Here is a 23659-nt window from a genome sequence, read left to right as displayed (position 1 = left end):
CCATCAGGGAATTCCCCTTTTTTCTCTTATCAGGCAAGAAATACAAGTTTCAAATACAAAAAAAAGGGGCTGTGCACAACAGGCATTGATTTTATAACTGTTCTTTCTCTGATTGGACAGACATTTATTGAGCCAGCTTCTTTTTTTTTTTTTTTTTTTATTATTTATTTTTATTTTTGGCTGTGTTGGGTCTTCGGTTCGTGCGAGGGCTTTCTCTGGTTACGGCAAGTGGGGGCCACTCTTCATCGCGGTGCGGGGACCGCTCTTCATCGCGGTGCGCGGGCCTTTCACTATCGCGGCCCCTCCCGTTGCGGGGCACAGGCTCCAGACGCGCAGGCTCAGTAGTTGTGGCTCACGGGCCCAGCTGCTCCGTGGCATGTGGGATCTTCCCAGACCAGGGCTCGAACCCGGGACAGACATTTATTGAGCTCCTGGCACCACGCAGATGTCCTCACCCGACCGTGCACTGAGTGTGCAACCACTGCATTCAGCCCTGAAGACAGGGTTGGGGGCCCTGCACCACCCTTTTCCTGGGCTGTGCCCCTCGGTGAGGGCCTGGGTGGGTGGGGAGGGAGGCCCGGAGTAGAGGACCTTGAACCTGAGTCCTGGGGGAGGGGCAGAGCAGGGCCAGCAGGCTGGGTGGGAAGACAGGCAGGTGCTTCCAGCGGGTCCAGTGGGAGCAAAGGGCAGGGGCACCGCAGCCAGGGGTCTGTTTCCATGGCTCCTGTTGCCCCCACCACCAGGGAAGTGGCTTGGGTTTCACCGGAGGCTTCCTCAGCCCCGGGCTTTCCCTGCAGAGTTTCCTCCTAAAGACCAGGGGCGGGGAGGGGTCAAAGCGCCCCTCAGCTCACCCTCTGAGGCTGCAGAACAGCAACCCAGGGGGTGGCCAATGTCACCGCCGTGAGGGCTGGATGCAGGCCCAGCTTCTCGCGGGGACAGGGCACCTGAGCTGCCACTGCCTGGCGACCTGTCGTCACTGAGCTTCCCCACGTAAACCGGGATCAGGACACCTAGGCAGCGGGCGCAGTGTGGTCACGGGGACGCTGTGAGGCGATGGAGGGGCCCCCGGGGGTGCAGCGCTGTCCCACGGGACTGGAGCTTGTGTTCCAGGAGCCACAGGAAACTGGAAAGAGAAACAAGTGGGCCAGATTCTAGTGTGTCATCGAGCCCAGTATATTCACGTTACTTCATATGTAATCGATACAAAAATTATCGATGAGATGGTGCTTCGCAGGGTTCACATCTCGGTCTGGACCAGACTTTCAGGAGCTCGGCGCCACCATCTGGGGCTGGACGTCCAGCGCTGGAACCAGTGACGGTGCCAGGCTCAGAGCCTCAGCCGTGTGAGTCACTGGCCCCCTGGCTCTATGAGGGAGTCTGGTAAAAGCCCCACTTTACAGGTGGAGAAACCAAGCCGCAGAGCTGGAGGGCGGGTGGGGGGCACTCACACCAGCACCTTTTTATTTATTTTTTTCTTTTCCATTATGGTTTATCACAGGAGTTTGGATATAGTTCCCTGTGCTATACAGTAGGACCTTGTTGTTTATCCATCCTATATAAAATAGTTTGCATCTGCTAATCCCAAACTCCCAATACATCCCTCCCCCACTCCCCTCCCCCTTGGCAACCACAAGTCTGTTCTCTATGTCTGTGACTCTATTTCTGTTTCATAGGTAAGTTCATTTGTGTCATATTTTAGATCCCACATATAAGTGATATCATATGGTATTTTTCTTTCTGACTTATTTCACTTAGTATGATCATCTCTATGTCCATCCATGTTGCTGCAAATGGCATTATTTCATTCTTTTTGATGGCTGAGTAGTATTCTGTTGTATATATACCACATCTTCTTTATCCAGTCATGTGTCGGTTGTTTCCATGTCTTGGCTGTTGTAAGTAATGCTGCAATGAACATTGGGGTGCACGTATCTTTTCGAATTAGAGTTTTGTCTGGATGTATGCCCAGGAGTGGGATTGTTGGATCATATGGCAACTCTTTTTTTTTTTTTTAATTTATTTTTGGCTGCGTTGGGTCTTTGCTGCTGCATGCGGGCTTTCTCTAGTTGTGGCAAGCGGGGGCTACTCTTCATTGTGGTGTGCGGGCTTTTCATTGCGGTGACTTCTCTTGTTGTGGAGCACGGGCTCTAGGCGCGCAGGCTTCAGTAGTTGTGGCTTGCGGGCTCTAGAGCGCAGACTCAGTAGTTGTGGTGCACGGGCTTAGTTGCTCCGCAGCATGTGGGATCTTCCCGGACCAGGGCTCGAACCCATGTCCCCTGCATTGGCAGGCGGATTCTTAACCACTGTGCCACCAGGAAAGTCCCGGCAACTCTATCTTTAGTTTCATGAGGAACCTCCGTCCTGTTCTCCAAAATGGCTGCACCAATTTACATTCCCACCAGCAGTGCAGGAGGGGCAGCTTTATGGTAGGCACCCAGACGTATCTGCTGACTCCTCAGACTTTCCTATTTCTTTTTCTTGCTTCATTGCAGGTCCTCCAGCACTGTTAGACCTGAGCAGGAGGGTCATTCTTGTCTCTTAAAATCTTAACGGGAAGGCTGCTAATACTGCCTCCCTACTGTGTTTACTAAGCAGCTTTCATCAGTTTAGAGTCCCTTTCGATCCCTCTTTCAATTTTCCACAGATGAGGAACTCTATCCCGCGTTCTGCTCCTACTGAAGCTGGTGTTCTCCCTCTTTTGTCCATGTGATGAATGACGTCAATTTTCTGATCTTGAACAATCTCTGGAATAAAGTCTGCTTGGTTTCATGTACCTTTTTTTTTTTCAATGTACCCCTTTGGATTTGGTCAGCTAATAATTTATTTAGGACTTTTGCATCCAGCTTCATAATCTAAATTGGCCAAATGAAAGCCGACTTTAAAAGGACAAGTTTACCTGCAATTTCACCAATGAAATAGCTTGTCTTTCTCTTGTTTCCTTTAAAGATCTTATCCGTGTACATTACAATCTTAGTTATTTCAGCATACATAGTAAATCATATTCTTTTTTTCACTAGACATCATATATCTATGCATGCCACATAAAATACATTATTTTAGTAATTACAGTGGTGTCCTCTTTGTGATGACTGTAACTACCCACTTGAGTGAACCACTTAACACGTTGTGGTTTAAGAATTTTTTTTTTCTTCCTAGATTAAGTTCCCAGGAGTGGGATCATTGGGTCCAAAGACAAGAACCTGTTTACGGATCCTGATCTCTTTCCCACAGGAGGCTTCTCAGTCCGCAGTGCCGTCGGCAGCGAGCGGGAATAAGCCAGCCTCGCCTTCTGCTTCAGGTGCGAGCACCCACCGGCCTGCGCCGTGCGCAGCGGTTCCGAACCGCCCCGCGCTCCACCCATTGTGACGCAGGACCGGCGGGGGCGGGCAGAGCCGGGACATGGCCGAGGCGCAGGAGCTACTGCTGCAGCTGCTGAAGGACAACCGCGACGGGCGGCTGCGGAAGCAGGAGCTGGAGGAGCTGGTGCGCGGGCTGGAGGCCGAGAGCGAGAGCCTCACAGAACGCCTGCACGACCTGAGCGAGCGCGAGCGCAGGTGCGGGCTGCTCCTCACCTCGCCCCGGGCCTTGGGACCGAGCCGACGTGCGGGGGCACCACGAGGGGGCTGGCATCCGGGAGCGACCCCGGACCGCGGAGCCTCAGTTTCCCCTCCGCAGCCTGCAGCGGCGGCGGAGCCAGGCGGCGCGGGCCCTGCGCCGGGAGGCGAGCGAGGCGGCGCGGGAGCGCGCAGACCGGGCGCACCGGCTGCTGGAGGCTGAGGAGCAGCACAAGCAGGATCTGGTGGGGCGGGGCCCTAAATGTGGCGGAGCCTGAGGTGGGCGGGACCTTGGATGGGGCGGGTCTCTGGATGAGGCGGGACCAGTGGAGGGGGAGTGGCCTTGGATGGGGCGGAGCCTGCGGAGAGGGAGGGGCCTTGGACGAGGTAGGACCTTGTGTGGGGCGGGACCTGAAGCAGGGTGGGACCCTGGACGGGGCGGGGCTCTGGGTGGGCGGGGCCAGTGGAGAGGGAGGGATCTTTAATGGGGCGGGGACTGCGGTGGGGGCGGGGACCTCGGAGAGGCCCGGACCGCCCCCTCGATCCCGTCCAGGAGCAACAAAACCGTCAGCTGCAGGAGCAGTGGGAGGAGCTGTCAAGCCAGGTACCTTCAGGAGACGGCTTTCGTCTCGCGCTTCCCCTAGGAAGCCCCACCCTAGTCCCCGCCCCCATTTCCGCCGCGTCCCCGCCTCCCAGGGTAATATCCCCCCCCCCCCCGAGGCCCCGCAAACCCCGCCCTCACAAGCCCCACCCCCAGCTCTTTTACTACGGAGGAGAACAACTGAGTCAGCAGCGCGCAGAGCAGCAACTCGGGACCCAACTGGTGGCTTTGCAGGTGCTTGGGTGGGGCCCCGAGGGCAGGAGCGCTGGTGTGGGCGGGGCTTTGATGACCTGGGGGCGGGGCCTTGGGGCTGAGGGCGGGCGAGGGCGGGCGAGGGCGGGCGAGGGCGGGCGAGGGCGGGCATGAACATCTTGGCCGGGCGGTGGGGCGGGGTCTGGCGCGGCGAGCTCGGGGAGTGCCGGGCTCCTGACCTTCCCTGGATCCTCCGGAAGAAACAACTGGAGCTGGTGGAGGCCAAGCACGCCAGGCAGGCGGAGGCCCTGCGGCAGGTGCGGGCGGAGCCGGGTACTCAGTGGGAGAGTCGGCTTGGGGTGTGGGTGGGGCCTGGGCAGGCGCCGGACGGTGGAGAGGGCTGAGTTCCCCGTCTAATCAGGGCTCCCCTCATGCCAGAGCGCACAGCGGACGGAGGAGGCCTGGGCCAGCTTCCAAGAGCAGAGCGGAGTCTTGCAGGTGCCGCTCCCCTCCACTCGGAGAGCCGCTCACCTCCGACCCCACTGCGGCCTCCTCCCCCGGAGCTGCCGGGGCCTGCCTCACCAAGGTCTTCCCAGGTGTGAGGCCTCACTCCCACCCCCTCCAGGAGCTGCAGGGGAAGGTGATGGAGGCGGCGACTGCGCTGGACGCCTCGCAGGGCGGCCCGGAGCCGTAAGGGGGTTAGGACTGTCGGGTGTGGGGAGGTGACTGTGGGGCCGGACAGAGGGCACATCGCCATGCCTGTCTCCACAGGTGCGAGTCGCAGCCTCGCCGGGGGCAGGGCTGCGCGGGCTCACTCATGGAGGAGGTGGCCAAAGCGGACTGTGTGAGTGCGGGCCTGGGCAGGGACGGGCTGGAGACGGGACCTGCCCCCGGGGCCGCCCCCACACACGTGACCACCCCGTCAGGGATTTTCCCCCCCTCCCCCAGGGACCCGCCCCATGATACCAACCCCGCTGGGCGGCCACGCCTGCCACGGGACGGCCCACCCAAGGACCACGCCCGCATTGGGGACCCGCCCCGTAGTGCCACGTCCCCCACGGAGCGACGCGCACCCACGGGCCCCGCTCCCCCAGGGGGTTCCCCCCGCCGCTCCCCGGCGCGGGGCTGTATGTCGCTCCCTCTTCCCCGCAGGAGAAGCGGCTGTTCGGCGGCGCGGGCGCGGCGGGCATCAGGTGAGCCGGCGGCGGGCGCGGCGCTGGAGTCTGGGGTCCAGGGTGCGCCCGGCGCCCAGCCACCACCCGTCTGCCGGTGCGTCGTGGTCCGCAGGCTGTGGGCGCTGGGCTCGCTGCAGACGCTGCTGCTGCTCCTGCTGGGCGTCGTGGCGCTGCCGCTGCTCTACCTGGCGCTGGTGAACCCCTCGGCCCTCCGCCGCGGGCTCATGCGCCCCGGCTCGGACGCCGCCATCCGTCGCCTGCGCTACACGCTGGCCCCGCTGCTGGAGCTGCGCGCGCGCGGACTGCTGCCCGCCTAGTGCATCACGCCGGCCGCGGCCGCCAGCACCCGTGTCTCCCGCGTGGTTTCTGGGCGCCAGGCGGAGGGGTGGGGGGGCGGGGGTGACTGGGGAGGGGAGGGGAAGGGGGACTGGGGAGGGGTGGCGGCGAGAGACGGTGAGACGCGGGGGTGGCGGCGAGAGAATGGGAGACGCCGGGGCGGGGGCGTCATGTGTCCTCGGGCCCAGCGGACGCCGGGCTCCTCCGGGCGGACCTTGGTCCCGAGAGGCTGCCGGGCCCTCGGTTCCTCCAGCCCTGCCGCCCACTCGGGAGGGGTAGGAATTGTTACTAAACCCGCTCTCCCCTCCGGCGAGCAGAGCCCGGGGCACCGGCCAGCGGGTCCCCGCGGAGGTCCGTGTCCCGCGTCCGCGTGGTGGTTACGCAGTCCCCGCGGCGCCTCTCCTCTCCTTGGTCCGCGGCGCTCTCCCGCGTCCGGGCTGTGTGGACCGTGCGCGCTCACCACTGCGGTCTTCGCGGGCATCGTCTTTTCATTTCTGTAAATGTTCTGCTTAATGGAGATGGACCTCGCGTTTCACTTAGTCTCTGATGCAGATGCTGCTCGATTTTTATTATTTACTTTTTTTTTGGTAGTGAAATTGTGTGTATCTCCTGTGCACACATACGTGCGTTTTTGCTCAGGCTTTTGAACAATTGTTTCCTTATTGATTTGCACTTGTTCTTTAGTCTTTTGGCGGTTAAATTTGTTCATGGACTTCTTTGCACAATGTAAGAATTGTGCGTTGTGTTCTAAAAATTCCGTTCTTGCCTGGAAGTCGTAAAGATACTCTCACACTTTACTTTTCATTGGTGTAAACATTTTATCCATCATCCGTAGATGGGCATTTGGGTTGTTCCACCCTTTGGCTATTGTGAGTGATGCTGCAGTGAGGGAATTCCCTGGTGGTTCAGTGGTTGGGACTCGGCGCTTTCACTGCCTTTGCCTCGGTTGCATCCCTGGTGGGGGAACTAAGATCCTCCAAGCCTCACAGCGCGGCCAAAAAAAAAAAAAAAAAAAGATGGTGCAGTGAACATGGGTGTGCAGATATCTGTTTGAGTGCCTGCTTTCGCTTCTTTTGGGTATTCACCCAAAAGTGGACTTGCTGGATCAAATGGTACTTCTGTTTATTTTTTTGAGGAACTGCTGTATGGTGTCCCATCAGCAGTGCCCAAGGGGTCCAGCTCCTCCACATCCTCTACAATATTAGTTTGCTGTTTTCTTTCTTTTTTAATGAATAGCCATCCTAATGGGTGTGATTTTTTTTTTTTGCTTTCAATTTTCAAGCTTTGCATTCTCTAGTTTTTATAATTTATAATTACAAAGTCTCATCCATCACATCCATAAAATAAGATGTCCTAGGGAAGTCTAGCTTGTATCCATGTGCCCTCCACCCTGTTGCCCCCACTCCTGTGGAAGAAACACTTGATTTTTTTAATGGACTCTCCTTTCCCCCCCTTGATAAGTGAACTATGTACAGCCCCCCTCCCCTTTCCTGGTTAGCACAGTGCAACATGCGACTTCTCTGGAAGCTCCTCGCTTTGGGCAGTGTGGCAGGTGGGCCTGTCATTAACGCCACAGCCACCGTAGCCGTGGGGGTGTGTCCTCATGCTTCCTCAGCAAGGAGCCTTCTGCAAACGTCTGTTTGTATTTTGCCAGAGAATCTGTGAGATCCATTCCTCAAAGTGGGATTGTGAGCCAGGGGTGACCACATGCATGATATTTGGAGATGCCCCTGGTCACTTTCAGGGTTGCTCTGTTGCATTCCCACCCTCACTGGCTATGGCCACTTTCCCCACAGCCTCCCCCGCCCCCAACCCTGCATGTTGTCAGTCTGATGGGTGAGGAAGGGCACTTCAGGGTGGTTTTAATTTGCATTTCTCTTGTGATCAAGGTTGAGCACATTTTTTATATTTAAGGGCCAGGTGCATTTCTTTTCCTGCAAACAATTCATATCATTTGTTCATGTTAAAACTATAGGATTGTAGGGTTTCCTTCTCCCTCAGTTTTTTCAAAGCTCTTTTTTAGGATGCATTTTAGCTTCGAGATCTGTTGTGAATATTTCCCCAGTTTGTCTTTCGCTTTGTTCGGGGTGCTCTTTTGCTATCTATGTGTTGTTTTGGTAACAATTTGCTTTCCTGTACTGATCCTGGATTTTCTGGGTTATGAAGGAAACTGTTCCCGTCTTCTTCCAACACTTGCATGCTTCCTCAGTTTATATTCAGCCTGTTGTCTGCCTCTGGACGTAGGGACTTAGTATGGTTTAGGATGTGAGGACCTTTTGCATTTGTTTGATTGGGATTACACTGAAGTTAGAGATAAGTTTGCAGAGAAATGTCTTCCAAACCTTGGACGACATCTCTCTCCATTTTTAATTTTTCTCAGCATTTTGTGTTTTTTTTTAGTGTAAAGGTCTTTCATGTCTTTGCATTTATTCTGAGGGATTTTATGTTTGGGGTGCTATTATACACGGTATAGAATTTTTTAGTTTTAATTTCCAACTGTTTATTGCTGGCATATAGAAATACAATGACTTTTGTGTATGGATCTTGTAAACTGTGGTACTGCTGAACTACTCCCTTGTTAGTTCTTTGAAACTCTTCCATAGCTTCCTCAGGATTTTATAAACAATCTTATTGCCCGTGAGGCAGGACTGTTTCTCTTCTTCCTTCCAAACTGTCTACCGCTGGCCACACACTCGGTACAAAGCTGATTAGAAGTGGTGAGAAGGAGTGCCCCTATCTTGCTCCGGATCTTATATTTCATCATGAATATGTTAACCATGTTTTTCTTAGAGATCTTTATCAGATTGAGGAACTGTTCTCCTATTTCTAGTTTGCTGATTTTTTTTTTTTTTGGCCATGCAGCACAGCTTGTGGAATCTTTGTTCCCTGACCAGTGATCGAACCCATGCCACAACAGTGAAAGCACCGAGTCCTAACCACTGGACGGTCAGGGAATTCCCAAGTTTGCTGATTTTTTATTACAAATGGGTGTTGAATATTGTGCAGTGCTTTTTCTGCCCCTATTGATCATATGGTTTTTCTTCTTTAGTCTGTTAATGTGAATGACCCTGATTGCATCTTAAGCCAACCTTGCATTCCTGGGATAAGGCCCACACTTGGTCATGATGGTCCTTTTTTACACATTGTGTTCAATTTGCTAATATTTAGTTAACGATTTTTGCGCCTGTGTTCATGAGAGGGATGTTGCCCTATCTTCTAGTTTTCTTGGAAGGTTGTTGTCTTTTTTTTTTATTTTAATTAATTTATTTGGCTGCATTGGGTCTTAGTTGTGGCACACGGGATCTTTCATTATGGCGTGTGGGCTCCTCACTGTGGCACTTGGGCTTCCAGTTGCAGCATTTGGGCTCTAGAGCGTGTGGGCTTAGTTGCCCTGCGGCGTGTGGGATCTTAGTTCCCCGACCAGGGATCGAATCCACGTCCCCTGCGTTGGAAGGTGGATTTTCAACCACTGGACCACCAGGGAAGTCCCAGAAGGTCCTTTTTATTATCAGGGCTGTGCTGCCTTCATAAAAAAATGAATAGGGAAGTGTTTGTTCCTCTCTTTTCTGAAGGATAGTGTGTAACACTGGCATTATTGCTTCCTTACATATTGAGACCCATCTTGGCTTTATGATGAAAAAAATTACACCTCAATAATTTTAACACAGAAAAACATATATGAGTCATCAGCATATGTAGCTCAGTGAATTTCCATAGGATAAGAAACAATGTTACCAGCACCTGATTCTCCCCCTGCCTTCCTAGTGGCTCCCTCCTTCAAAACTAACTTGTGTCCTGACTTCTAACACCATCAAATAATGGTGCCTGTTCTGGAACCTCAGATGGAGTCATTCAGCAAGTACCTTTTGCTCAGCAGCGTCCACACTGCCTGCTGCAGTTGTTCATTTATTTCCATTATTGCCCTGTATTCTTCTGCATGAATAACCACAATGATTTCTCTCTTGTCTAAGAACATTTTGGTCATTTACAGGTTTTGTTTGTTAGGAGTAGTGACCTCAGGACACTATTTCCTGCACAGATTTCGTACGTCTGTCGGGTATGTGTGTAGGCGGGGAACTGCTGGCTTGAGCTGCTCAGCCTTGCTGGAGGCTTCACACCCAGCAGCAGCAACTTAAGAGTTCCAGGTGCTCCACATGCCCCAATGCTTGACATTATGTATCATTTTATGTTTCAGACAAGCAGGGGGGTGAGTGGGTTATCACATTGTGGTTTTAATTTGCAATGATGACTAAATGAAGTTGAACATCTCTTACTATGTTTATTGGCTGTTTGGACAATGTCTTTTGTGAAATGCCTGTTCAGGTTTTTTGTCCATTTTTCTATTCAGTTGTGTCTTACTGATTTTTTAGTAGTTCTTTATATATTCTGGCTGTAAGTCCTTTGAACAGATATAGGTAATTGCAAATATCTTCCCAGGTCTGTGGCATGTATTTTCATAGAGTCCAGTTTAATTTTTTCCCCTTTATAATTAGTGCTTTTTTGGTTCTGCTTAAGAAATCTGTGTGTTCTGAGGTCATCAAGACATGCTTCTGTATTTTCTTCTAAAAGCCTTTAAAGTTTACCTTTAACGTACATCTCTCCAGTCCACCTGGAATTAATTTCTATGTCTGATGTGAGGTAGGCAGTCGAGGTTGAGTTATTTTCTATACTGCTATCCAGTTAATGCACCATTATTGCAAAGACCATCTTTCCCTGACTGCTCTGCAGTGTCTGCATGTATGTGGGTATACGTCCCTGGACTTCATCTCTTCCACTGTTCACTTGTCTTTCCTTGAATCAGGAAGCCACAGTGTCTTAACTTCCATGGCTTAAGGATAATTCTTGATATCTAGCTTGTGGGTCTTCAAGATCCAAATAGCTATATTTTGACCTTTGCATTCCCATATAGATTTTAGACTTGCCAATTTCCACTACAGAACTTTATGGGATTTCGATTGGCATTTGCAGTGAAACTACAGACCAATTTGGGGAGAAACAAACATCTGTATATAATGTTGAGTTTTCCAACCCATGAATATTTGTTTAGATCTTCTTTCTTTCAACATTTGTAGTTTTCAGTACTTCTTATGAATAGGTCATTAGGTTTTTTTCTTGGTATTTGATGTTTGGGGTGCAATTGTAAATGGTACTGTTTTCATTTTTGTTGTTGTTGTAAGATATATGTACACACATACACACACACACATAATTGACTTTTGTATATTAACCTGTATCCTGAACCTTGACTATAGAATATATTCAGATTATTTTGGATTTTTATGTACACAAAGGCCATTTCTGAGTTTTATTTCTCCTTTCCAGATTCTTACACTGTTTCCTTTTGTGGCCTGACTAGACTGGCGAGGGCCCCCAGTGCCAAGTGCTGAACAGAGGTGGTGAAACACAGTATTGTCTAAGGGGACAGCTGTCAGTATATCACCTTTAAGAATTGCAGAGTTTTTCGCAGACACTCACATCAAGGGAGTGATGTTTTGGGTACACCCCGTCCTGAGTGTGGACCAAGCTTCCCCAGAAACTCCTCGAAGGTATCAGGCTCTTGGGTTGGTCTTTTGTCTCCTGCGTAACCGAAAGAGGAACTTGAATGTTCTTAAGATTTTAAATTTCATTTTGTTTTTTGTCTCTAAAGAAACCTATTTGCTTGTCAGCTTGTGGATTTAGATTTTTCTACCCAGTACTGTAAATAGCATTTCTAACTTTTCAAGATGTATAATTTGCCATATTGCCGGAGTCTTGGACGTGCCATTCAATTGACTTCCATTTTAAAGCCAGTTTGACAGGCTTCCTTTCCAAGTATTGTGGTTTCAAATCAGTTCTACTGTGTTTGAGTGTGTGTCTACATTTTATAGTGTGTTTGTCCTGCACTTCCTATGCTCCCCCCTCTTCCTGGTCTTCTGTTTGATCTTTCTGGAAGTCACACCTGATATTCTGGTTTCCTTTCTACTTGAACAGGCTCACCTCTACGCACCTCCCCAAACACGACCTTAAAGCATTTAACTCGGATCATCCCCTTGGCTCTTACGTGTATTTTGTCTGGTGTTTCAGTTCCACTCTTTCAATTTCTAAGTATTTAGGGTTCTTCCAGATATCTTATTGATTCCTAACAATTCCGTGGGATCAGCCTGACGTGGTGAACAAGTACAGATGGGGTGCTGCTGCTGACGGACTGCATTTCATAATCGCCATCAGGGCTACATGTGCAACGGCATCCTGTGTTCTATCAATCACTTGTGCAGAGAAGGATGTTAAAATCTCCAACTCTATTAGTTTATTTCTCCCCTGAATTCTGTCAAATTTTGCTTCGGAAACACATGTACACACGACGATGGTGAATCTTTCTATTTCCTCTACTTCTGCGTCAGGTCCATGACTATAAAGTGCACTGCTTGTCATCAGCATATAATTGCGTCTCATGTTTATCCATGTTTATAATTCCTGCCTCCTGACTGGAGTGCTTAGTTGTCCATGCTTAACAGAATTAATGATGCAGTGGGACTGTCGTCTGCTATTGCAAAACTTTTTGTCCCATGTTATTTCTTCTTTTCTTCTTCCTTTCCTGCCTTCTTTTGGATTAATTTAATATTTTAAAAAGTTCTTTTAACTTACATATTGGCTGCTTCTTTATATTTATTTATACTGTGCTTCCTGCAGCTGAGTGGGTGTTTTTCACCAACTCTGGAATCCTGTCGTGGGTGACTGAAGCGTCTCATTCAACTCTCCTTTTCTTTATGCCTCATTTTTGGTAATTTCATTGTTCTGCCTTTCATTGATTGGTTGTCTCTTCACCTGCATCTTACCTGCTTTTTTTTTTAATTACTTTTTTAAATTAATTAACTTATTTTTGGCTGCGTTGGGGCTTCGATGCTGTGTGCGAACTTTCCCGAGTTGTGGCGAGCAGGGGCTACTCTTTGTTGCAGTGTGCGGCCTTGGCATTGCAATGGCTTCTCGTGTTGTGGAGCACGTGCTCTAGGCGCATGGGCTTCTGTACTTGTGGCACGTGGGCTCAGCTGCTGTGGCTCGCGGGCTCTAGAGCACAGGCTCAGCAGTTGTGGCACACGGGCTTAGTTGCTCCGTGGCATGTGGGATCTTCCCAGACCAGGGCTTGAACCCATGTCCCCTGCACTGGCAGGCAGATTCTTAACCGCTGCGCCACCAGGGAAGTCCTTACCTGCTTTTTAACCAATCAATCATCTTTTGTGTGACTTATTTCTAGATATTCTGTCATCGTTTTTTTAGTTTTGGGTCTTTGGAGGGTCATGCGGGTGGGGATGGATACTGCGGGGAGGTTGGTGCATGAGGACGGCGGTGTCCTGGAGTAGAGGACCTGAAGGTGGTCGAGAGGGACACCGGGAAGGACCGGAGCAGAGGCAGGACGCAGAGCAACGCCTGCGGAGGAGAGACGAGAATGGGGTGGCCAGGTGGCCTCTGCGGGAGCCCTGAGAGCCATCAGGGAAAATACAGTGTTATTTTCAGTACATCTATGCTGTGGTGAGTCGTCTTTGTGAAGCTCACAGCCAGGGCACTGGGGATGGCCCCTCGTGGCTGCGAGGCTCCTGGGCGGGCGGCCCCCACCCCCAGCTGAACGTGCACTTAGGACTGAATTGGCTCCAACGCAGTTTTTTTGTTTTTATTTTGTTTATGCTGGTTGAATCTTAGGTTAAATATAATTTTTCCATTTTTTATACACAAGAAAATACTTCATGTACCTCTGAGACAAGACAGGCAGGGAATGTGTCCAGCGCAAGCATAGCTCACACCTGTGCAGAGACTGGCTCTGATTGTCATTCCAGCCACACGGGCCATGTAGGCGACACCTCGGGAGGCAGCGGGTTGCCGGGCTCTGCAGGGGCATCTCAGCCCATCTGTCCATCGGATGAAGTGGCAGGCCGTGTGCAGCAGCAGGCAGTGATTGCGGCACTCTGCCCCTCAGTAGGGGATGTCGTTCTGATAGTACTGGATCATGTCATAGGTCCGGCTCCTGGGAGCAGAGAGCAGAGGGGATTGTGAGGGGCCTGTGCTGGTCTGGGGACCCGACCCCCTGAGCCGTCCTGCTACACCCTTGGAGGCCGAGTGCCCGATCGCGGACTTTTTGTCTGCCTGCCAGCCCCTCTCTCACTGGGACACTTGCTCTTCCTCACCCATGGCCACAGCCTCCCTGTTATGCCCCATCTCCTCCTTGCTCATGGGCCCCAAAGTGGGCTCAAGAGGATGCCCTTCCTCAGCCAGACGCCTGCCCTCGGTCCTGGGGCCCGGGATGTGGCCCGGGAGTGCGTCTGTAGGAGTTGACTCCCAGCCCTGGGGCCTGGCATGTGGCTGGAAGGGGTCTGTGCGCTCCCCCTCCGCCTCGCCCCCCACCCCCCTGCCTCACATCACCATCAGGAGAGCCTGCCTCATGCCGCCCTCCAAACCCCTCCTGCTACCCTGAGCCACCCCACTTCTCTGCTCCCCAGTCAGCAAAACCAAGTGGTGCTCCTGTGCCACTGGACCTCGGCGGGTCCACCGGAGCCAGTTCTCTGTCTCCAGGGTGTGGGCCTGGGGCCTCTGCACCTCCCGGGGCCTGGACTCCCCTCGCTCACCCCGTTGCTGAGCCTAGAAACCTCAAGGCCACCTTCGACTGTCACAGCCCCTGGGAGCCTGTCCCCAGGCCTGTCACTGAGGCCTGGCCCCACCGCTTCTAGTGGCCCCAGTTCCCCCACCAGGCCCCTCCTGTCATGGCCCCCGCAGCAGCTGAAGGGGATTGAAGCCTCTCAGAACTCACTTCCTGCCCCACTGGGCCGGGCGTCTCGGGGCAGTGCATCCTGTCACCTGGACCAGGTGTGGGCCTGCACAGGTGCCCACTGAACACTAGATAAGTGACACGGGTGCGTGGGTGGGGCAGGACAGGGTGACTTGCCTGTTGCTGAGGAAGCAGCTCTGAATGACCTTCAGGATGAAATTTGCGGCCTCTCGTTCTGTCATGTTGGGGCTGAACCTGTGCCTGGCGGGGGGGAAGGACCGTGTCAGGGCTGCCGCCCCCAGGGCTCCAGGCTGCCCTCCCTGCAGGGACGTGGTCTGGCTGGTGGGCTGCACTTAGTGGCCTGGCCTCCTGTGGGGACACGGTTCCCAGCTGGCCTCGAGGGCTTGGGCCCCTTCCCAGCACCTCCCGGGCCCAGGGGCCTGCGGCCAGGGTAGGACTGGCAGGGGGCTGAGCCACTGCAGCCCCGGGGCTTGGCCCAGACACACCCTTGAGGGACGAAGGGCCGCAGGGTACATCCTCCGCCTAAGCCATGGCACCTCACACACGAGAGGTCTGGGGACAGTGCCTCACCCAGGACCCCGTCTGTCTGGGCGTCCAAAGGGGAGCACTTGGCCTCGATAACAGTCCCTGTTACCAGCACTCGAGGGGCTCCCATCTCAGGGGACAGCCGCCCCCAAGTGGCCTGCCTGCCGGACCTACTTCAAGAGCTTGATTGTCTGGCCGCGGAAGCAGGGAAGGCCCGTGTCCAGCATGAGAGTGACCAGAGAGACAACGGCATCCATGTAGGGCCTGGGGAGAGGCAGGGAGGGAGGTGGACAGAGGCCAGCCTGGGTGGGGGCCCTGCCTGTGGTCAACATGCAGCCCCTGCCCAGGGCCTGCCCTCGGCCCCTGCCGTGGTTCTGTGCCCGGCTGAGGAAGGGATCCTCCCTTCTTGAAGGGAACCGCGTACGCGCCATGCAGGCTTCAGCAGACTCGGGTTGGAGTCCAGGTGTCCCCACACTGCTCTGTGGCTTTGGCCACATGACACTTGGAAGCCAGGACTTGAGTCCCTGGCACGCAGCCTGGGGGTGCAGGGGCTCAGGCTAGGGAGGAAGGGCAGGTGGGGTGCTCAGAGGGGCCCCAAGGCGTCGGCAGGCGAGGCCAAGCCTGGGAGATGCAGAACGTGGAGGGTCACTGATGCCTGGAGCAAGATGCTGCTGGCACAGGTGGCAGAGACGTGACAGGAAGGCAAGGCCTCAGGGGGCCTCCCGTGCATACCCCGGCCCCAACCCCAGTTCTGTGTCCACCAAAGGCCTGAGATGACCCAAGGGGAGCTTTGAGGGGCGGGCGGGGCTTGCTGGATGAACGGGCCCAGTATGGAAGCCCCTCCCTGCCCCCCACCCCATCCACAGGGCTCACCGCACTGCCAGGTAGCCGCGGACACACATCTCCATGAACCACTTGAAGGGGGTGGCCTCCATCTTGCCCCCCATGATCATCACCATCTCGTCTGTCAGCTTGATGTCTGGTTCCCAGCCGAGGTTGCCACCCGGGGAGCTTTCAAACATGAAGCCAAAGTCTGCAATACCCCAAAGAGCCATCGTGTTGGGATCAGCTGCAGGGCAAAGCCAGGTGGATGCCCTGTAGCTGCCGTTTCCTGGGGACGCTGGGGAGCAGCGGCTGGAAAGGAAGCCCAGCTCCCCAACCCCCAGAGCCCCTGCCCCGGTGCCCCCGCGGCAGGATGCCCACCCACCGATGTGGATGATGTGGCCCTTCTTGTCCAGCATGATGTTGCCGTTGTGCCGGTCCTTGATCTGCAGCAGGAACAGCAGGAGGCTGTAGGCAGCCATGCTGCGGATGAAGTTATAGCGCGCCTGTGCAGAGACAGCATGCTCAGGGCGCCCCGGAGCTGTGCCCTCTTGGGCCTGCGGGCACCCTGGAACCCCTGGGCCTGCGCTTAGATCAGCAAGCCAAACCTTGGTAGCCGGAGTGACAAGTGGGTGCATCTGAGGTGCAGGGCGGTGGCCCCTTCCCCCCTTCAACTCTTGTCAGCTTTCTCCTGGGGAGCCCCTCTCGAGGCATGCCTTTCATCCCAAGGAAGGTTACAGATGCCCTGGTTTTACCCCCAGACATACGAGAACTTGGAAAACAGGGTGCTGACCAATGCGGGAGCTGGGGCTGGGGGGCAGTGGGGCCGCCCTGCTGCCCACCTGCTGGAAGGCCAGCGTGGACTCATCCCCGTACTGGCGCGTGAAATAGTCGTACATGCCAAAGTCGGTCTGGCGGCCCAGCTGGTCCCGAGAGGTACAGTCAGGGATGCACTCGATCACCCCGCACTAGGGAGGAAGGGCCGAGGCTGAGGCTGCGGGCACACCGCAGGGTGAGGGACAGGGGCAGCGCCCAAGCAACTGCTTGGGGAACTTACCCCAGGGGCGGTGGCCACCACCCGGTACGGGAAGACAAAGAGATCCAGGCCAACCAGCTGGAAGATGTTTTTGAAGAGGTCGATGATCTGCAGGGCCAGCATGTCCTGGGAACCGGGAGAGACTCAGGGTGGTAGTGGGCTGCTGGCTCCAGGTGCCTGCGGCCCTGCCCGGTGAGGGGGAGGGGGAGGGGTAGGAGGGAGGGAGGCCCTGGTGAGCCTGACTGCCCACTGCTCCCTGGGCAGACTGCGAGGATGCACTGCCTGGCGGTGGGTGTGAGTAAGGGGCACCCATCCCCCCGGGGCAGTTCCCCCTGAGCAGCCAGGGTGTACAGCAGGAGGGGGGGCCACTGGAGAGGCCTCTGGGTTTAGCAGAAAGCCCTGATGTACTCCAAGGCAACAGAATCAAATGGGGAGCCAAGGATTCCTATTTCTGTGTGATGCTGAGAAGTGTGCCTGGAGCCTTGGAGAGAGGTGGGCCTGCCCCAGCCCCGCCCACCTCCGGCCCTGCCTGCCCAGCCCACTACCTGCCGGCAGTCGTCTCCCACTTTGAAGATGGCTGCTTGCCAGGAGATTTTCTGGCCATCGGCCTCCTGTGTGCTGCCCTCATCCTCGGAGTCTGAGCAGCACCGCAGACCTGCACAGAGAGAGGCTTCCTGTCAGTGGCGGGCAGAGAGGCCCTCTGAGGATGCTGGGGGCGAGCCCTGATCATGTGCCTGAAGCAACACAGAACCTTAGGGATCATCTCTGCAAAACCCTAAGGAGGCCAACGAGGCCCAGCAGACACCGGGGGTCAGTGGGTGGGGCCACGGGGCCAGAGTCTCTTCCTAAGAACAGCTGAGGAGCGAGGACCCAGGGCCACACCCTTGTGCTGCTGTGCTCCCCACATTCATGCCCCCCCAGAACTGCAGAGTGTGATGTATGTGGCAGCCACAGCTGAGGAACAACCATGCCCTGCCCCGGGAAGAGGCCAGAAGGATCCTTCCCAGCGCTTCAGGAGGGAGCAGGGCCCTGCCGACACCCTGGTCTCCAGACTGGGAGAGAATCGACTCCTGCCGTGGAGGCTGCCAGCCTGCAGTCACTCGCACGGCAGCCAAGCTGACCAGTCCTCCCTGGGGCCTCTGTCACTGCACACGTGCCTGCCACCCCCAGACAAGTGCCCAGACTGACTGGCTGGAGGCTGTCACCGTTCATGGGGACCCCAAACTACATCGGACGTGCCCCACTGACCTTCCTTCTCAAGTTCACTAACTCCGCATCGTTTCACCTTGAACTTAGCCAGATACGGGGCCTTTGCAGCGCTGGAAAACAACAGAGAATGGGGCGCAAGTGACAGGGAATGGGAGCCCGTGAGGGGGAGCTTGCGGGGGGTGCCTCACCTCTGCATGGGCGTCCCGGACTTGTAGTCGATGTCCAGCACAATGGCCTCGGGGTTGCTGGGCAGGTAGCAGCCTGTGAGGGACAGAAGGGACATCCCAGGGCCCAAGCAGGATGAGGCTTTCCCAGCAGACGGGGCTGTGCTGAGGCCTTGAGGGCCTTGCCTGCGGCACCGCCAACTCCTTGTTCCGAGGCCGGTAAGGCCGTCGTCCCTGACTGTGCTGTTTCCCTGGACCCATCCTGACGTTCCACATGGGGCCACCGCCTCCCGCAGACGCTTCTCCAAGAGGACACCCTAAACCCTCAGCTTCTCAGGTCACTGGCCGCCAGTGCCACAGGACACAGGAGCCCCAGCGCCCACCCACCTGACACCCCCAGCTCGACCTTGTCAGGGCAGGTCGAGAGAAGGCCCTTCCTGGTCACGGACCACAGTTCCCCAAGCCCCCGGAGGTGGGGGTGCTCGAGGCGGGGTCCTGGTGGGAGGGACTGGGCCCCTGGGGACCATGTGGGCCCCCGCCTCGTCCGCCCTCCTTCCCTCGCCAGCCCAGCCTCCCTCACACAGTCCAAGCTCCACTCTGCTCTAGAGCCCAGCTGGCTCCCCAGTGCCTTGGGGACACGACCCGGCAGCATGGTGTCCCCTGGGAGGCTGAGTGTTCTCTGGGGCGGGGCTGGGCAGGACTCAGCACGGTCAGGAGAGGCCTACCCAGGGCCCTGCACTGGTGCCCACCACTGAGGCAGGCAATGGGCAAGTGTGCAAGGCCAGGGTTTTGAAGAACGAGTGTGTGAGACAGTTAAGAACGGAGAGCTGTGCGGTGACGTCTGGGTTCCCGTCTTGTCTTGGAAAGACATGGATCTGACCACGTGGCAAGAGCACCAGGGAGGGGGGCATGGGCCCCCTCATCCTACAGGCCCTAGCACACCTGGGACGCCCCCGCTCCTCCCTAAGCCCACTGTGTGGCCTGCGTTGCTTCTGTTACACTGGAGCTCAGGAACCTTCTAGAACCACAGCTGCCAAGGACAGGGCCTTGGCCTTCAGAAAACAGCAGTAGCTAGGAGAACCAAGAGTGACCACTGGCAGGGGCAGGTTCTGGAGAGGGGTGCCGGGCACCCAGGGCCCCCCAGACCCCCGTCTCACTGGCCTCGAGCCCTGCTCACCAGGCTGCACCTTCACTTCAGACAGAGCCGACAGACAAGCCCTCTTCCTCTCGTCACCTTTAGGGTAGGGCCTGGAGAACAAGACACAGACGCTGGTGTCTGTGGCTTCAGGGCACAGACAGGCCCTCCTGTCCGAGGGCCCTAGCCCTGCGCTCCGCCACCTGGGGCAGGGGAAGGGGGTGTGCGCTGCTGTGGGGGCCAGGTGGCGGGCTCCGTGGTTTACTGGCAGTGTGGCCTCGGGAAGGCCCTCAGACCTCTGCGCCCCACGACAAGGCGAGTGAAATGGAATCATGCCTCTCACGTGGCAGAGGCCCAGGGATTCCACCCTGATCCTCCATCTCTGCTGCCACGTTGCCGCTCTGCTTAGAACTGGCCAGGAGAGGACCATGGGACACGTGGCCCGCAGTGATGGGGTGGGGGCTGAGCCTGAGCACTGGGGACAGTGTGGTGACTAGGCGCCTGGAGGAATGGCACTAGGGCCCCCCTGCTGCCTCCCCAGGCGCCCGGCCAGCATCCACAACTCCAGGGCCCCATCCTGCACAAATGGGTGGCCCAAGACGTCCAAGGTCGGCGTCTGCTCCACGTGAATGGCGGCCCAGGAGGTGAATCAAGAAAGGACCTTGGGGCTGCAAAGGAGTCTGGTTTCCCTAACACCACGGGGACCATCAGAACCTGGAGAGCAGATGTCCTCAGGCTTGGGCAAGACCCAAAGTGAACCTGAGACGTTGTTTTCTGTGCATCTGCTATGCCCGCGGGGGCCCTGGATGGCGGGAGCAGACTCCCCGTCTGGCTGTTCCTTAGTGGGGGACGTCGAGGGGCCATGTCTACAAAGCTCCCTGGGCAACTCCCACAAGTGCGGCCTGGAGAAGATGCCACTTACTTGATGATGGCTGACACGTTAGTGATCTTGTTGAAGAAGTCGAATTCCCGCTGGTAGAAGTCCTTGGCCGGGCCGGATAGGGAGCTTGTGATCTCTTTCACCAGCTGCTCCAGGAGGTCGCCAATGTCAGCTGCAGAGAAACCGAGGGTAAGCCTGCAGTCCTGGGGACCCTCTCTCCAGACCCCACCCGGAGGAGCTCTGCCCTCCTCAGGGTGCTGACGCCTGTGAGGCTGTGGTGAGTGGAGGGCCCCAGGATCACGGATGCTCAAGGGGGCCGCACCTGAAGCGTGTGGTGGTCTCAGGGGAGCACCTGCATCTGACTGTCCCCTCTTCCAGGGAATGTCATTTTTACTTGAAAGAGTGACTAAGAGACAAGGTAAAGTCACTCAGACATAGACTTATGGCAGATATTTTCTTGAAAATGAATAAAATGAATCTGCCATTTAAGGAAAACAACTACAATACTTTGTTAAACTTGACAAAAAAGCCTGACAGTTTCCTAGCACTCAGAAACGTTTCTGTCCTGTGAGGCAGCTGGAGCTCCACACACGGGATCTTTAAGTACTGCGTCACGAAATGCGTCAGCGCTGGAGACCTTGCCCTGCGCGTTGGGTGTGACCATGGTGGGTGTTACAGGTCCTGCGAGGGGCGAGTGCAGGGCAAGCAGGGGCTGGATGAACAGAGAGCGAGGCTCACAACACGGTTCAGACCCCTCACTGCACTGAACCCTTGAGAAACCGTCCCGCCAAGCTTGGTAGCGTTAGCGGGGAGCACCCATGGGGGCCTGAACACCAGACGCTCCTCCCTTTCCAACTATGGGTCAGCAAGGCCCAATCTCCTGTAGCCACTTCAGCCCAAACAGCATATTCTGACATGAAATGCAGAGGCAGAGTGAGGGGATCTCCCACCACACTGATGACCTCATCTCCCACAGGCACTAAAGGGGCCTGTAAACGTGTTAAGCAATGCCACTCTTCTCGCTCACTTCTTTAAAAGTTATGTTTATGTTAGGTGGGTCTCTATTTTTTTTTCTTTTAATTTTATTTTTATTTTTGGCTGCATTGGGTCTTTGTTGCTGCGCGCAGGCTTTCTCTGGTTGCGATGAGCGGGGGCTACTCTTCGTTGCAGTGCGCGGGCTTCTCATTGCGGTGGCTTCTCTTGTTGCGGAGCACGGGCTCTAGGTGCGCAGGCTTCAGTAGTTGTGGCACGCGGGCTCAGTAGTTGTGGCTCACGGGCTCTAGAGCACAGGCTCAGTAGTTGTGGCGCACGGGCTTAGTTGCTCCGCGGCATGTGGGATCTTCCCGGACCAGGGCTCGAACCCTTGTCCCCTGCATTGGCAGGTGAATTCTTAACCACTGCGCCACCAGGGAAGCCCTCTATTTTAAATTTCTAATGTTGGTGAGCACGGATGGCCAAAGGCCATAGAAACCCAAGCTCTTTGAAGGTCTCTGTAGTTTTCAAGAGTGTGAGGGTCCTGGGACGACCTGGTTTGGGAAGCGCTGCCCGGGGAGCTGCAGGACGGAGCCACAGGGCCTTGGGGGCCAGGCAGGGGTCAGAGGTGGGAGTGGAGGAATGACGACCCTGGGCAGGTGGTGAGGACGGGGTGGGGCCCGAGGGACGGGCACTCACGGTCTTTCTGGTGCCCCTCTTCATCCACATAGATGTTCGTCTTCATGTTCCAGATGAATTGGTGTGCCAGGAGCTGGGACTTGGATGCCGCCCACAGAATATACTCCCGCACATAGCCCATCTGTAGGAAAGCAAGGTCAGCCCAGGCTGGCCACACTCCACCAAGAGAGGCCGCTCTCACCCAAGCAGCAATGACTCCACGCTTGGCAGACCCAGAAAGAAGTGTGGTCGAGCGGTGCCGGCTGTGAGAACGTCTCCTGGGCTGCGGAGTCCAGCCCGAGTCCAGCGGGCTGGCCAGCCGCCGGGGTCTTTGTCTATGCAGGCACACGCCAGCTTTTGTCTCCTCTGTTCCCTCCTCTGGACTCTAAGCCCCGGACTCTAACCAGCTTCTGCTGTCGTCAAGCACGATGCGTGGGTGGGTGGGTTTCAAATGCGCCCCTGTGGACTGGTGTCTAGAAGACGCTGCCCAGTGATGGACGGGCCCCAGAAAACCCTATGTCACTCCCAGCTTAGGCTGAATTCTCATGTCCTAGGCAGCTGGCCTTTCTGGAAAACTCCTGGGGGGCAGCCTCTCCCTCCCCACAGTCATTTGCGGCCCATCTGGTAAAGTATTCCTTGGACAGATGTCCTCAACTTGGGTTGGTGGGCTTCCCAAACAGGTCAAACTTCAAACAACCCAATTCTAACCCAGCAACTATATCTAAAGATGAACCATGAATGTGCAACCTCCAGTGCAGGGTCTCCAGGCTTGGCCGGGGCATGGGGTGTTTTGGGGCCCTGTGGGCCCAGGGCAGGGGAGTGTATGGGCAGGAGCAGGAGTGGTAGACGCTGCTGCCCTCAGATGCAGGCTTGGGGGTGGCACCAGGATGAAGCGCGGGTGGTGAGGGCTTTGGGCTGTGGTCACCCCGTGGGTGTTTTCTGTCCAGGCCCTGTGCCAGGCCCCTACGTGCATGTACACTGTTACAGCTGAATTATCTGCTCCCACCCCCCATTCATATGTTGAAGTCCGGTCCCCCCCCCCCCGGCCCCAGAATGTGACTGTATTTGGATATAGGCCTTTAAAGAACTGATGAAGTTACATGAGATCAGTAGGGGGCCCTGATCCAATCTGACTTATGTCCTTTTAAGAAGAGATTAGGACACAGACACAGGGACAGCCGTGTGGGGATACAGGGAGAAGCCGCCGTCTACACTGCAAGGAAAGGGCCTCGGGCAAACCAGCCCTGCCAACACCTGGATCTCAGACGTCCAGCCTCCAGACATCTGAGATCCAGACGTCTCTGTGTGGAAGGAGCTCCCTGTAGTTTAAGCACCGAATCTGTGTACTTTGCCAGGGTGGCCTGAGCTCACTAATACACACGCTGTCTCCTCCAACCCCCCGGCCACTCCCCCCAGGAGACGGGGAGCTGGATTTGGGAGCCAGGGGACCTGCTGAGACCCCCATTCAGCAGGTACGGGTCCCAGGCCAGGTCGCCCACCCTGAGGAAGCAGCCGGCAATGTTTCCAGAACCTGCTCACCCAGCACAGCAGGACTGGGCCTCGGGCGCTGGATGACCACATTGGGGTGAGAGACCTTGGGCCCAGGTCCCAGCTCAGTGGCCCTG

The 23659-nt window shown here is 55.6% G+C and overlaps 2 protein-coding genes across 3 annotated transcripts in view; one reads left to right on the top strand and one right to left on the bottom strand.

Annotated features, from left to right (window-relative positions):
• The first annotated feature begins 421 nt into the window (after positions 1 to 421).
• TMEM191C (transmembrane protein 191C) lies at positions 422 to 5886 on the top strand. Its single transcript, XM_057526947.1, has 12 exons — positions 422 to 547; positions 1235 to 1343; positions 3232 to 3554; positions 3676 to 3799; positions 4108 to 4158; positions 4312 to 4389; positions 4608 to 4664; positions 4786 to 4845; positions 4973 to 5037; positions 5119 to 5191; positions 5500 to 5540; positions 5635 to 5886. The coding sequence occupies exons 3-12, from the start codon at positions 3400 to 3402 to the stop codon at positions 5837 to 5839; spliced, it is 909 nt and encodes a 302-aa protein (XP_057382930.1). The 5' UTR covers positions 422 to 547; positions 1235 to 1343; positions 3232 to 3399; the 3' UTR covers positions 5840 to 5886.
• Positions 5887 to 13489: 7603 nt separating this feature from the next.
• Positions 13490 to 23659, bottom strand: part of PI4KA (phosphatidylinositol 4-kinase alpha) — a 96900-nt gene continuing 86730 nt past the window's right edge. The window contains exons 43-55 of one of the 2 annotated variants that reach the window (XM_057527155.1): positions 22056 to 22176; positions 20427 to 20556; positions 19547 to 19617; positions 18394 to 18466; positions 18245 to 18315; positions 17542 to 17651; positions 17018 to 17122; positions 16803 to 16928; positions 16346 to 16466; positions 16012 to 16171; positions 15313 to 15402; positions 14770 to 14853; positions 13490 to 13854 (exon numbers count right to left, since the gene is read on the bottom strand). In XM_057527155.1, the coding sequence (XP_057383138.1) occupies positions 13803 to 13854; positions 14770 to 14853; positions 15313 to 15402; positions 16012 to 16171; positions 16346 to 16466; positions 16803 to 16928; positions 17018 to 17122; positions 17542 to 17651; positions 18245 to 18315; positions 18394 to 18466; positions 19547 to 19617; positions 20427 to 20556; positions 22056 to 22176 (1314 nt within the window). In that variant the 3' untranslated portion in view covers positions 13490 to 13802. The remainder of the gene's footprint in view (positions 13855 to 14769; positions 14854 to 15312; positions 15403 to 16011; positions 16172 to 16345; positions 16467 to 16802; positions 16929 to 17017; positions 17123 to 17541; positions 17652 to 18244; positions 18316 to 18393; positions 18467 to 19546; positions 19618 to 20426; positions 20557 to 22055; positions 22177 to 23659) is intronic. The other variant, XM_057527156.1, reaches the window with a different exon arrangement.

Source organism: Balaenoptera acutorostrata, chromosome 13 (assembly GCF_949987535.1).
Source record: "Balaenoptera acutorostrata chromosome 13, mBalAcu1.1, whole genome shotgun sequence".
Taxonomy (NCBI): domain Eukaryota; kingdom Metazoa; phylum Chordata; class Mammalia; order Artiodactyla; family Balaenopteridae; genus Balaenoptera; species Balaenoptera acutorostrata.
This window is presented reverse-complemented; position numbering and strand designations above follow the sequence as displayed.

What these genes read in the sequence shown, in the direction of transcription:
- TMEM191C (XM_057526947.1), top strand. Translation starts at nt 3,400, where the DNA reads ATGGCCGAGGCGCAGGAGCTACTGCTGCAGCTGCTGAAGGACAACCGC. An exon ending in TCGCAGGGCGGCCCGGAGCC is followed by an intron (nt 5,038 to 5,118) that starts GTAAGGGGGTTA and finishes CTGTCTCCACAG; the next exon opens with GTGCGAGTCGCAGCCTCGCC. An exon ending in AGGTGGCCAAAGCGGACTGT is followed by an intron (nt 5,192 to 5,499) that starts GTGAGTGCGGGC and finishes TCTTCCCCGCAG; the next exon opens with GAGAAGCGGCTGTTCGGCGG.